The 13,178-nt window shown below is 41.6% G+C and overlaps 2 protein-coding genes across 2 annotated transcripts in view; both read right to left on the bottom strand.

Moving 5' to 3' along the window:
• Positions 1–1,017, bottom strand: part of pde1cb (phosphodiesterase 1C, calmodulin-dependent b) — a gene marked incomplete at its 5' end in the record, with an annotated part of 99,107 nt that extends 98,090 nt beyond the window's left edge. The window contains one exon of the mRNA XM_083991960.1: positions 756–1,017. Within this exon, the coding sequence (XP_083848086.1) occupies positions 756–1,017 (262 nt within the window). The remainder of the gene's footprint in view (positions 1–755) is intronic.
• Positions 1,018–3,661: 2,644 nt separating this feature from the next.
• LOC311000350 (vimentin-like) lies at positions 3,662–9,669 on the bottom strand. Its single transcript, XM_083991030.1, has 9 exons — positions 9,102–9,669; positions 8,784–8,844; positions 6,595–6,690; positions 6,193–6,357; positions 5,002–5,127; positions 4,479–4,699; positions 4,344–4,387; positions 4,149–4,234; positions 3,662–4,028 (listed from the first exon to the last, which is right to left on the bottom strand). Exons 1-9 carry the CDS (start codon positions 9,626–9,628, stop codon positions 3,987–3,989), a joined length of 1,368 nt encoding a protein of 455 aa, XP_083847156.1. The 5' UTR covers positions 9,629–9,669; the 3' UTR covers positions 3,662–3,986.
• Between the last annotated feature and the right edge of the window lie 3,509 nt (positions 9,670–13,178).

Below are 13,178 nucleotides of genomic sequence, written 5' to 3'. Positions count from 1 at the left end.
GTGTTTTATTATTGAATCGTTATTGTAAAAGGTATTTTGATCATCTGGTTAGTTTGGCTACAGTTTTATGCCGGTGCATATTCTCATTTGTCCAGGTCATAGTATGACCTACAATTTTATGTGCAGCGATGTTTGGTCTGTATGTTAAATGTTTGATATGAGAACTAATATCTCAAATAAGCAGAGTAGAGCAAAAAAAGTAATAATATTAAAATCTGAAATTTGCTGAAATTGAAGAAAAATAAAAGTAGTGTCAAAACAGAAATCGCAAAGTAGCCTACCTTGAAACTGAACTTGTGTACAGTGGTGGAATGTAATCAGGTCAGATACTGTGATTGATGATCACTTCTTGAGTATTTCCATTTTATGATAGGCTACTTTCCACTTTCAATATTGCCATAATCCAATCATATACTAACTTGTAGCATATTATTCTAAAATTTAAATTGTCCTTATACATTAGTTGTTCTTTTACTTTGGGTACCATGTTAAGGATTATACTTTTGTAGCCTAGTGCTACTCTTATTAGGCTACAGAAAAATGTAAATGCAGCACTTTCACAATAGTAAGGCTACTGCAACTTTTAGCCTAACTTACTTTACTTTTACTTCCTCCACAGCTGCTTGACAAGGCCTACAGTATCAGACTCTTTCTATTATTTAGTCTTGTAATGATTTCAGATGTAAAATGCAACAGGTAGGCTAAATCATGCATGGATGGATAGATGGATGGAGAACCTCCTCTAGGCTACTCACCGCTCTGTGGACCTTCACTCGTCTTTCTCCTTGAACTTGACTTTCCTCCGTCGGAGTCTTGCCGGCTCAGGACCTCGGACAGCGACTGTCTGGAGCTCTGTCTCCCGGCCTGGATGGAGACGTTGAAGCGGGCGCTCTTCTTCCTGGTCCGGTCCGACTCCGGGGCGGACTGGCTCCTCTCCGGGTCATGGTTCTCCGGCTCCGAGCCCACTTTCACCAAGGCGTTTCTGGTCCTTGTCAGAGCAGAGGTCACCGAGCCCATCACCAAAGGACAACAACAAAAACCGGTTAAAACCCCCTCCTCTCCTCTCCTCTCCTCTCCCTCTGCCTCCTCAGTCGGAATCGGTAGCTCCGAGTTTTCCTCTCATTTTACTCAAAAACCTGTTGAAACTTGACTCCATTTTTCCCTCCCTTTTTTTTTTTGGTCACTCATCAACACACGGCTTCACTTGAGTTTCCGCGAGTCTGACCGACAACATGATGTGAAAATCGACGAATAACAAAAGTTTAAACGGATCATGCCGGCGGCGTCTCCCTCGGTTCGTGTTTCCACCGACAAACACGTCACATGGAGAAAGTTGCTGTCGACAAACACACAGATCTCTCGTGGGGCAAAGCGGGCGAAAACAAGCGGCATTAATTAACCCATAGGTATCCCCGGATTATTAAAATGAGCAGAAAGCCTACCTACCCACCCACTCGCCCCCCTCCCCTTTGGCTGTGCTGTGTGCAGTAGCTCCACTCACTTCAATGGACCTCGCTGTTGTTTGATTTTTTTTTTTTTATCAATGGCACCGGCTGGTATCCTGTCCAACGTGTCCTGCTCCCAGTGACCTACCGAGGGGAGAGACGCTCAGTTGACCTCCATCACCAACAGGTGGCAGCCACATGCAGCAGGTCTGGGTGGTGAATGGAGCTTACACAGCCTCTCTGGGTCTATTGTAGCCTACAGCTGCTCGGATTAGACATTTGCAGGTTTTGATCAGATATTCATCAGCTTTTTCTTTTCTTAACATGAACTTAAAAACAGACATTTTGCATGTCACAGACACTTAATGATTTATTTTTGGACTGTGGGTCTGACAAAACAAGCCCATCTGAGGATGTTAGGTTACCTTTCATGATGGTTGAAGCCTGATTACAAATAACTCCCAATGATTTCCAACTAAAAAGCTGTTTTTTTCTTCTCTTTTTTTAGTTTTATTATTATTTGTTTGTTGTTTATTGAAGAAAAAAAACTCTGTTGACTCTGTTATTTGCTGATATTTGTATATTTTAATATAACTTGATTTATAAACAGGGTATGCAAAATAAGCTAAGCTTCAGCCTACACCTTTTCAGTCTAAATGTCTTTTTTGTTTTGTTTTGTTTGTTTTTTTTCCTTTTTGTTGTCTTTAAAGACCTTGCCTAGCTGATGTATTAATGTGTGATCTAATTTCTATTGTAAAATGAGGTGACATGTCAGACCGAAATAAACTAAACTAAACTATGAGCCTGCAGATATGCCATGATCACCCTCAAAAATGTGTCTACCGGTAATTACAGTCTCAAACACACAACTTTTAATCTATTTCCTCCAAACATGGTATGAATTAAAATATCATCCAGTATAGGCTATACAACAGTTAAGACTCAAGCTGATTGTGATCTACAAGAAACTGATATGATCTAGGTCTTACATCAGCAGAGTGATTTTGCACTTCCACATCACACACACAACGCTATGGTGCAACTATGTGGTGACACATTTTATCTTTATCAAAAAGAAAAAGGAGGCAGCCCCTGTGATGTTATACTTGACGATTTTTTTTTTTTTTTCAATTTGCTGCAGCCCTAAACAGAACTAACAATTAATATCCTGCTGTTCGTTTTTCAATGTCTGCTGTTGCAGGGTTACATTTCATTTTACAAATCACCCAGAGGTCAAAGGTTGCCGTTGTATACAACCTTCTTATACACCACAAATATCTCATGTTTTATCTAAGATGCAGTTGCACTTTCCAACCTCTGTAGAATTGCCTTGTGTTGTTTTCTGCCTTATTAGACTCATTATGCATGATCATCATATGAATGTTCATACTTCTTAAACAGGCGCCCTCTGACCTGTGGCAGACCTTGTTTTTGTGTTGAAGCAATTTAATTTTTGCGATCCTATAGTTTTTTAAGTAAAATCCAAATAACACCTTCAATATTTGCTTTCAAACTACCTCAAAAAATACCCCTGAAAGTACTCCAAAGTCAGTGTTCTCATGGATCTTGTGGAGTTTATCACTCAGCTTCGCCTGATATTAGATAAACTTAATTCAGTGGTGGAAAACTATCCATGACAATAAAATCTCATCACATTTTACATTGTGCAAAATCAGTAAAGTATACTTGTGAAGTGCTGTAAAAGACTTATTTCCTTCCAGTAAGAATACAGTAGAAGTACTCCAGTAAAGTACAACTTACATTAAAACTGCACTTTAGAAGAGTATAGACTAGAGTATAAGATTAAATATATAAAAACGTAGATGTACACAACAAATTAACTGTGTCGGGTCATGATTTCGTAATCATGAAATTCATTGTAATAGCAACTGATATTTACTAAACCTCATTATCATTTTACACCTGTCTAAATTCTTACATCTACACTGTTGATTAACTCACATAATATTTAATTTCTTAACAAAAGATTCACAATGTAATTACTTGCAAATGAGAACCAGTTTACATTTCAGGCATCATTTAAAAAGACGATAATGTCTGTGACTTTAATATGACGACTTATTTTACTGAATGCTGCTTCATTACCATGATGCGGTACAAAGTATTTGACTGCACAGTGTTGAGTTTCAGTCTTCTTGGTTTATTGCTGCGTACAGGCAATCGTGACATCTTCAGCATACAGATTTCCTGTGAGTGTTCATGCTCTATCGATCAAAAATACTACTTTGGCTACAAAGGAAGATTTTTGTAGACCTCAGTGAGGATCTCTAGGTTGTGCTGATTTCATTATTGTGTCTACACAAAAGTGACAAAAGATAAGACTTTCAGCAGAAGAGGAAGCAAAATACAGTCTGTGTCAACTAACAGGCTAACTGAATCATCACATATAAAGGCACTTTTTTGAAGCTGTCTGCTTTTCATGTGTTGGTTGGTTTGTTTGTTTGCTTGCTTGTAGCCCCAGTGAATTGTGTTTCTTCGTATTGCTTTTTGTTGTTTTGTTTGGCAAAGACAGAGGCGTTATTAGTCCATGTCATCGTGGTTCTGGGTCGACTCGTTGATCACCTGGAAGAGGATGCAGAGGAGAGGGCAAGAGAAAACGTGACGACAAAGAGTTGTGTTTGAGCTCAAATGACTGACAGAAAATTGCTTCATTGATTGAAAATCACTTCAAGTGGATTCTACCTGACCATCCCTGGTCTCAATGGTCTTGATGAGAACCTTCTTAGTTGTTGTGCTTTCAACAAAGGGTTTGGAATCAATCATCGTTTCTAAGGGATAAAAATAATGTGTCATATTATCAATGGCAACTGGCAATACACAGTAATAACCAATACCGGCATTCCTGTGGTGACATCAGCATGCAGAGAGTGATCGTACCTCTCAGGTTGAGAGATGAGAAGTTTGGCAATGGGGTGGTGATTCTGTGAATGAAAAAAGAAAAGTCCATGAATCAACATATTTTTGTTAGATGCCAGCTAGACACTGATATGAGAAGCGTCTACATCCCATCACCTGCTCTCCTCCCCTTCCAGCAGCTTCCTGTAGGTGGCGATCTCGATGTCCAGGGCCATCTTGACATTTAGGAGGTCCTGGTACTCCCGGAGGTGACGGGCCATCTCGTCCTTCATGTTGTGAATGTCCTCCTCCAGGCGGCTGACAGAGTCCTGGTAGCCGCCCGTCTCCATGGAGAAGTTCTCCTCCATCTCTCTCATCTGGCGCTCCAAGGACTCGTTCTGGGACGGCAGCCAAGAGGGAACAATATGACGCTCACAGGCGGCGAAAATAACTTGTTTCACATTAAAAATATAACACAAGGGGGAGTTTTTTTTTCTTATGCTCTGTGACCTGCGAAAATGAACTCTCCCTGGATATTTTCCTCTTTGCTGTATCACGAGTCAGACTCATGCAGCTCAGTCTGTGCCCAATTTGTCTGACTCCAGCTACACACACACACACACACACACACACACTATACATACATATATAGCACCGTTAAATTGTCCTCTACAATGTCAGCGTAAAATTGTGTACTCACAGTTCCCTTGAGAGCATCCACCTCACAAGTAAGCGCCTGGACATTGCGTCTATAGTCATTGGCCTCCTGCTTGGCCATTCTCAAAGCGTCATTATTCCTGGCTGCGGCTTCGGTGAGGTCAGCAAACTATCAATCACAGTGACAAACGGAAAGACAGAGAAAGATACAGTGAAGAGAAAGACAGCTGAGAAATGAACTGTTCAATAAATGATGAGTCAGAGGCTCAGGAAGAGTGAATGGGGCAGATAGCGTATAGCAGACCCTGTAAATTATGAAAGACATGACCACAAACGGGACTTGCAGATTTTACACTTTTTTGTGGTTGATGCAGTTTTAGGGCATTTCGAGGCATTGCTGCAGCAATGGTTACTGTCTATATTCAAAGGTTGTACAGAGAGAGAGCAATTTTGCTTTACTTGCATTTAAATAAAACCTGCACCAGGTGAATTTTGGGGCTGGCTCTTTCCCTATTGTCCTTTGACGAACACTGCACATGTTTTAACATTCAGTTATGGATGGTATACTTTACATGCTGCTGTCTGCTGGGCTAGCACCCTGCCTACCTATCTACATACATCTCTTATATTTATGCAGATAAAATGCCATGCAGCGAAGCATGGCATTGTCATCTGTTTTATAACTGCTTCCAGTACTCTGTCCCCTCTTATATTTATGCAGCTTTCTATCTGTTTTCTTATTGTTGTAACTGCTGTTAATACTATGTTTTTTCATACATTCACGCAGGTAGTTTCCTATTGTTATCTTTTTGTATGGTATGTCTGTCCGTCTTTAAATGTGAGGACTACGGATGGAAATTAGCTTTGAGCTAAATCCGGCGTATTTGTGATGTGTGCGTCACAAATTGTTCATTAATGTGCATTGTCCTCGTCAAATTAACAATAAAAAAAAAAAAACATATCTAACAATATATCAACCTATGTATAGTGATCTATCTATCTATCTCTGCATTCAACATTTCCATTCATTTTGAGACATATTTCTGGCAACTGGATGCACCAAAGTCCAACATTCAGTGTTTTGGCTCTGTTTTTGGTCTCCACCAATTCCTCGGGAAAATATTTTTTCTACTCAAAAAATGACACTGAACCCAAACAGACAAGTCAAGAAAAGAGAAGATGTGCTGAAAGACATTACAATGCTCCACAGAGCTGCCATGGTTTTAATCCTAACCTTAGATTTGTACCAATCCTCAGACTCCTGGATGTTTTTGGAGGCCAGGCTCTCATACTGCATGCGGACGTCCCTCAGAGCAGCTGTCAGGTCCGGCTTAGCTATTTCCATGTCCACCTGCACATGCTGCTGCTGCTGGATCTGACTCTGCAGCTCCAGCATTTCCTGCAATAGAATCAATAGAGCACAGCATGAACAAGCAATGTATGTCCTTTTGTACTGTATACTCCTCTATGACTTTCCTGGCTGCATTAGAAAAGCTCTGATGCATTGAAACCTGCCAATGTGATACTTGAGCAGATTAACAAATACTTAAAATCATGAGCCTATTATTAGGCGGCACATGCTTTGTGTTTCCATGGAGGAATCATTCAGCTGTAGCTACAATAAAAGGAAGCTTACCTCATCATGCAGCTTTTTGAGGAAGTTGATTTCCTCCTGCAGTGACTCTACCTTCCGCTCGAGGTCCAGTCTAGCGAGGGCAGCATTGTCCACATCCTGTGCCATGACACTGACTCTTAATAAGGTGACTCGTGAAGGTGACATGAATTATGCATTAGCCTATGTGTTTGCTGACACAGAAAAAAAAAAGCTCTTTCACGTGCTGCGAAGAGCACTCACACAATTGTGTTGCATGGCAAGGTTACACACACACACACGCGTCCAATAAAAATCAACTGCAGGCACATGACAAGCACCACTGCAGATGCTTGGAATAGTCGATTCGGTGTTTTCTTGTCACGGAGTACATTAAATCAAGTGCTCCAATTACTTAAACTATTTTAATGGTGTACTTGCTCTATTCTACAACATTTCAGAGGCAAATATTTGACTGTTTTCTCAGCTGTTATTCTTTGTCACATCTTAAATCACTTTGCAGATTTATATTTTTACATGTAATACAATCATTAAATATGATGCAGGGCCTTTAAGTGTTTAATATCTTAAATCAGCCGAGAAAGCCGAAAGAAATTAGAATAAATGACATTGAAGAATAGAATAATATAACACTGAAGAATAGAATAATATAACACTGAGTTTAAGTGTTTCTGCATACATATATGATCGTAATTGCAGGAAACTAACTTCTGAGACTCTTTCACTTTCTACCTTGACCGCTAGGAGAAAAAAAGTTGTGCAAAATTCAGTGAAGTTGTTTCATTTCCTGAGATTTTAATTCAAAAGGGGCACTGCAGAAAACCCAGAACCAAATGGCATTAGCCAAAAGGCCTTTAATCCCATTTATTATTACCTAACTGCATTCTTCCACTCTTAAATCTCTATTGGTTGTTCTGATAGAAATTCACTTGTTCTTCTAGACTCTAGAAGAAGAGTCCTTAACTCTGTATTTTATCATTTCAGAACTCTCCTAACCCTATAATCGTAAATGTTTTATTGCACTAAAAAGTCTAAAATGTTCCATATAAATTCCCCTAAACATCACTCAACATCCTTCTGTATTCTTTCCAATCCCGATCAATGTCTCATAGATATACGCTTACTGTGGTACACACCCACAATCCTGTGCTTTGTCAGGGCGTTGGCAGGCTGGTAATTGAGGTATCAGCGAATGAAGCAGCTTTGCCCCTGCTCTAATGCCACAAACAAAGTGTGCTATTCAGCAGGGTTTCCCAAACAGGCCCGGGGCTGCAAGAGTGACTGTCTGCCTGACTGAGCGAGAGCCGGCTGCTGGACCTGCATTGTTGTCTGAGTGCCACCGTGGTAGGCCGCAGGGACTTCCTTCCTGCTATTCACATTGACAAGGTCATGATTGTGGAATGTATTGATAACTCACTGCATGCCTTGAAAAACCAAAAACATTTAGTCAAAATCAGTCTACTCTTCTCTATAAGTCTAAAAGTTACACCAAGAACTACATTTTCTGTGCTGTTTTGTTTTATTTTTTTAAATCTTTTTTTGTCCTTTTTTGAACCATGATTCCATTGTGAAACAGTTTTTTAAGACTCATCACTACCTCATTATTCATACCAGGCCGTAACAAGATGTCTATGTGCTGCTCATATGAGCGCTCCCAGAACAGAGACAGCTGGATCACGTGGTGGCTTGTCTTCTCGCTCTGATAACCACATTGGGTCCACACTGTTGTTGTGCTTGTGCCCGGCTCATTCAGTGTGACTAGTCAGACTTAAAAAGATCTCCTCTCATTGCAGGCCTGATTTCACCCAACAGCCACAACTTGGCCTTTTGTACCCGGCCCCGGGGTCGGTTCTGCTCTGCAGATATTTCGGATCACAGCTCGAATCTGCTGTTGTGCCATCAAGAAGGGTGCATTCCAGTCTTTTACAGCTCATGAGCGAATAATTAGATAGAGATCACTTAGGACAGAAACGGGACGGTTGCACCACATAACTGCTAGAAGTGAGACTCATGGTGATAATTAAGGTTCCCCTAATCTCTTTGACATCATGTGTCAACAATTCAGGGGTTTAAACCCCAGTTTTACCCAGAACGGCTCAGGAGCAAGCGGCCAGCAACATCTTCCCCCGTTATCACTGTCTTCACAAATACATAAAAAAAAAGATGTAGAATTTGATGTGTGATGGTTTATTAATGTGAAAATCATACCATACCTGTCTGAAGCTCTGCATGTTGGCCTCAGCCTCCTCTCGCTGAGATATCTCATCCTGCAACCTGCAAACACAGACAACAAGCCGGCATTTTATCTCAGCTGCAGCCTTAAAAATACTGCAGCACTACTTTTTTTATGCATGAAAAGTCTGGTGAAAACTGCCATCTAGAAAACTGGATCAACTCTTTCCTATACATGCAAAAGGTTTGTAAAATAATAATAGTAATGAAAAAAGAGAGGTGCATGCACAAGTACTACAGCAGACAGCAAAAGCGATTTAAAGAGTTTGCAGAGAACAGAGAAGTGCCACGCCTCCTACTTCTCTCTCAGCCTGTCGATGTCGTCTGCCAGGTTGTCCCGGTGCACCTCCACCCGGGCCTTCTCGTTGGTGAGCTGGTCCACCTGGCGCCTCAGCTCCCGCATCTCGTCCTCGTACAGATCCCCGACCCGGGACGTGCCTTTGCCCCGCAGCTGCTCCAGCTCCGCCAGCAGGATCTTGTTCTGCTGCTCCAAGAAACGCACCTTCTCGATGTAGCTGGCGAAGCGGTCGTTGAGCGACTGCATCTGGGCTTTCTCGCTGGTGCGGTTCGTGATGAACTCGCTGTTTATGGCGTCGGACAAGGAGAAGTCCAGATTCTCGGAGGCCAGCCGGGGCATGGCCGCGCTGCTCCGGAGCCTCTGGGTCTTCACTGCGTAGGTCGGCGCCGAGGAGAGACCGAAGGAGACCCGGGAGGAGCGCACCGGGCTGGAGTACTGGCGGCTGGAGTAGGTGGTCCGCACCGCGGTCCTGTCCCCGCCGAACATCTTCTTATAAGAAGAGTGTGGAGCAGCTGATCGATAAGACATCTTGCCGGTATCTTTTCAGACAATCAGCCACCAGAGCAACAACGTCCCTGATTTTGGTCTCTCTCTTCTTGTCTCAACAGCATCAGCGGAGTGCGCCTGGGAAGGCGTTTCCTCAGCCAGTACTCATTTATAGTCTCCTCCTTATGCAAATGACCGAGGTGGTGACTTGACTGACGCCTTGAGAACCCAATCACAAATGGGAGCACACACACTTTTTTTTTCTTTTTTTTCCCATTTCAGGTTCATACTGTAGTAACAGGTCCTAGGTTAATGGTTAAGGCTAAAACTGTAACTGTGCACAGTTTCGGTGAATGTGTGTGAGGCAGACAGAGAACCGTCACAGCTTCATCCTGAACTGGGCTCACAAAGAGCTAAAATCACATTTGGGTTATTACATTGGCTCCAGCACGTGAGTGTCAGGAGTGAGTGCAGAGTGTTAGAGTATTTGTACTGATGTGCTCCAGGTCTGTTCACACACAGGCTCATGGAACTCAAATAAAGGAGGATATGAATTAAGTATTTAAGTTTTTTTTTTTTTTTTTTAAATGATGTGACAATTATAACAATAAGGTTTTACTGAGAGGACATTTAGATTAAACACTGGTATTTGACTGTGTCCTGAAAGAGGAAATTACCATTTGTCCAAAAGCAGTGCTGATCATTTTAATTTTTAAGTCATTTTCAGTTCCCTTCGTCTTACATGTGCATCTTTACCAAGAATGCTTTTGTCCTGTTTTTAATCAATTGAGGCAATTTGTCATAAATATGGTGTCATTCATCAGTTTTATATCTGTGTGAATGTGTGTGTGCAATGTGTATATTGTTTTGAGTGCAGTTTACACTTGATGATGTGTGAAATGCATGGATAAGAAAGAACGCAGCACAGTATGTGCAAGTCAGCAGCTTGTGGGGGAACATGCGGCAGAACATGTAAACACATCCAGGCTCATAAATCTTTGACGATCACACACACTAGTGGTCGGAGAGAGAGAGAGAGTGAGAGAGAGGGGGGGGGGTTGAGCTAAAGCACAAATAAAAGTCATTCAACAGTGGCCAGTTTGCCGCAGCCTTGGACAATGTGTGTGCGCAGTTTGATATAGGTCACCTTTCCCTCAATCTGCCTGAAACTGATGATCAACATTAAGTATCCAGAGTGACTGAAGTGTTTGCCCAAATGTCAACAATATCTGAGTCTTTTCCTGTCTCCTTTTTTCCCTCCCTGCATGCAGAGGTGTTGCTGCTGCAGTGCTGCTGACTTGCTGAGGTTCAGTGATTGTGAAGGGAGACGCAGGGCAGCAGAGCTGAGCCAGTGACACTCTACACCTGTCAAACACACAGCGCACTCAGGGTGTCCTGCATGACGCCACAAACATGAAAGAAGCCAGCTAGTTAAAGGAGCTCTGATCTGGTTTCCTGATGTCTGTTTGTTGACTAGATAACAGCCTGAATGCACAAACATTTCTTTCACAGAGATTTTCACATTTTCACCCTGCGGCGGCTGAGGATGGCCGCCGTGATTTGCAGTTGGCGTGTTGCCCTTGAGATGTGACTGTGCAGAGATACACCCAGCTTGTCTTGTTTTTTGGGGAAGAAAGTGGTGCAGTTTTAAACCTTGTACTGCAGCCTGGCTCTGTCTGAGCAAGCACAAGCACAAGATATTAGTTTTAGTAATCAACCATCTCCAATCCAGTTTGTCAGATAAACAAAAGGTTATTTTTGGTAACCCACCTGTCTACAATCATTAGCTTTTTCTTTCTGTAGCGGTGGTGGAATAAGTACCCAGATCCCTTAGTTTAATGAAAGTAATAATACCACACTATAAGAATACTGCATCTCTGACAAACATCTTGTATTCAGTCCCTGTTTGAAATAACACTAACACTAAAAGCTTTAGCGTTATGAACTTGTGTAATTGGAAACATCAAACATAAAGAATCAAAAGTAAAACGCGTTATTACTGTATGCAGATCGGCCCATGTCATTTAGGTATGCACAATAACTGTTTCCACCGATGCTGATAACCAATACCTTCCTGCTTCTTCATGCTAATAACATTTTTAAGCCCTAGCAATTGGCAAGAAATTGAATTATCTGTGAATTATGACGATAATTACTGGCCAATATGGGGCCAATAATTATCTGTACCAACAGTTATCCCTAGTGTTATTCTATAACTGGATGATTATCATTGATGTCCTAAAATGTAATCAGCACTTAAAGGGATAGTTCAACATTTTGGCAAATTGGCCCATTGCCATAATCCCTATAGTCATAGCAGTAGGTTTGTTACCTTTATTTGTCGGTGTAAGCTATTTCTAGAACCGCCGAGCGTAGCCGCGACCTGCTCAGAGCAACGCTACGGGGGCTAATGGGATTTCTTGGTTTCCCTCATCAAACTCATCAAATACACAATCCAACAACTGCAAAACACTCTCGTGGACAAGTTGTGACCTGGACAGCACAGCACCTGCCTCCATTTTTGTCCTGGATGTGCGTGCACACCTCCAGTTTGCCAGTTATTTTGGAAAGTACCAACACCAAATAAAAGGGAGCAAAGTAACTTTCTTTGTCTTTACTCAATCACATGAATAAATCTAATAAAGTGTCACAGTGTCAGACTGTGTGAAGGCATGGCCACTTATGACTTTCATGTTATTTTGGATACAAATGAGCCACTTTGGAGCAGTACAACAATAATTTAGTAACGTGTAATTTTAGAAGAGTGTTGCCGCTTGATGGGATAAATCAAAGTAAAATTATGCATGTTGCATTTAAGGAATGTCATGAACAATTTCTTTTTGTTGTAATTTTATTTGTTTGGGGCTGATGAGCATGATAATACTCAAGAACTGGCTAAGTGCAGTAGTAACAGTAATGAAAAAAGTATTGCAATCTTCTACTTTACTTCTACTTCCGTCTGAAATTCAGAGCAGTCAAAGCACACAGAAGCATAATATCAAAAAACACAAACAAAGAACAAGATCCCCAAAGTTATACTTAAGTATTTGATTCAGTGGTGGAAGAAGGATTCAGATCTACTTCAAACTTTACTGTGTCAAAAGTAAGAGGAATAAAAACTCAAAAATGACTAGGCCTACTCTGCTTGATTTGGCATCAATGGATTATTATGAAAGATACAGTATGTGTAAGTGGTAGGCTAAGTGGTATTATAAATAAAATATAAGACAACATAAAAACAGCCAAACCAACATGGGCACAATAGCTTGAAAAAAGAAAATAGATGAACAAATAATTGTACAACTGCTCTCAGCTAGGGTTGTGGTGCTCGAGGGCCCACACAGGGGCCACAGTGCAAGTAAACAGTGGAACCCCGTCTCTGAAACCGGCAATGGAAATTCACATGATCAACACTCACTTACAGGCAGAGGTGGGGGCCGTACAAATTCCTGCTCTCAGGCCCATTATGAGTCCGCTCTGCCAGTGTTGGCCACAGAGGCAGACAGAGGAGGCCGGGATTGTCACAGACAGAGCAGGGATTGTGTATTGCTGATCTGTCACCTAACTGCAGCAACAGAATGCAGACAGTAGG

The sequence above is a fragment of the Trachurus trachurus genome (genome assembly GCF_905171665.1).
Source record: "Trachurus trachurus genome assembly, chromosome: 17".
In the NCBI taxonomy this organism is placed as follows: domain Eukaryota; kingdom Metazoa; phylum Chordata; class Actinopteri; order Carangiformes; family Carangidae; genus Trachurus; species Trachurus trachurus.
This window is presented reverse-complemented; position numbering and strand designations above follow the sequence as displayed.

Coding starts and splice junctions, on each gene's coding strand:
- LOC311000350 (XM_083991030.1), bottom strand. CDS start 9,628: ATGTCTTATCGATCAGCTGCTCCACACTCTTCTTATAAGAAGATGTTC. Junction 4,388..4,478: donor CTGGAAGGGGAGGAGAGCAG/GTGATGGGATGT, acceptor TTTCATTCACAG/AATCACCACCCCATTGCCAA. Junction 4,235..4,343: donor CTCATCTCTCAACCTGAGAG/GTACGATCACTC, acceptor TTTATCCCTTAG/AAACGATGATTGATTCCAAA.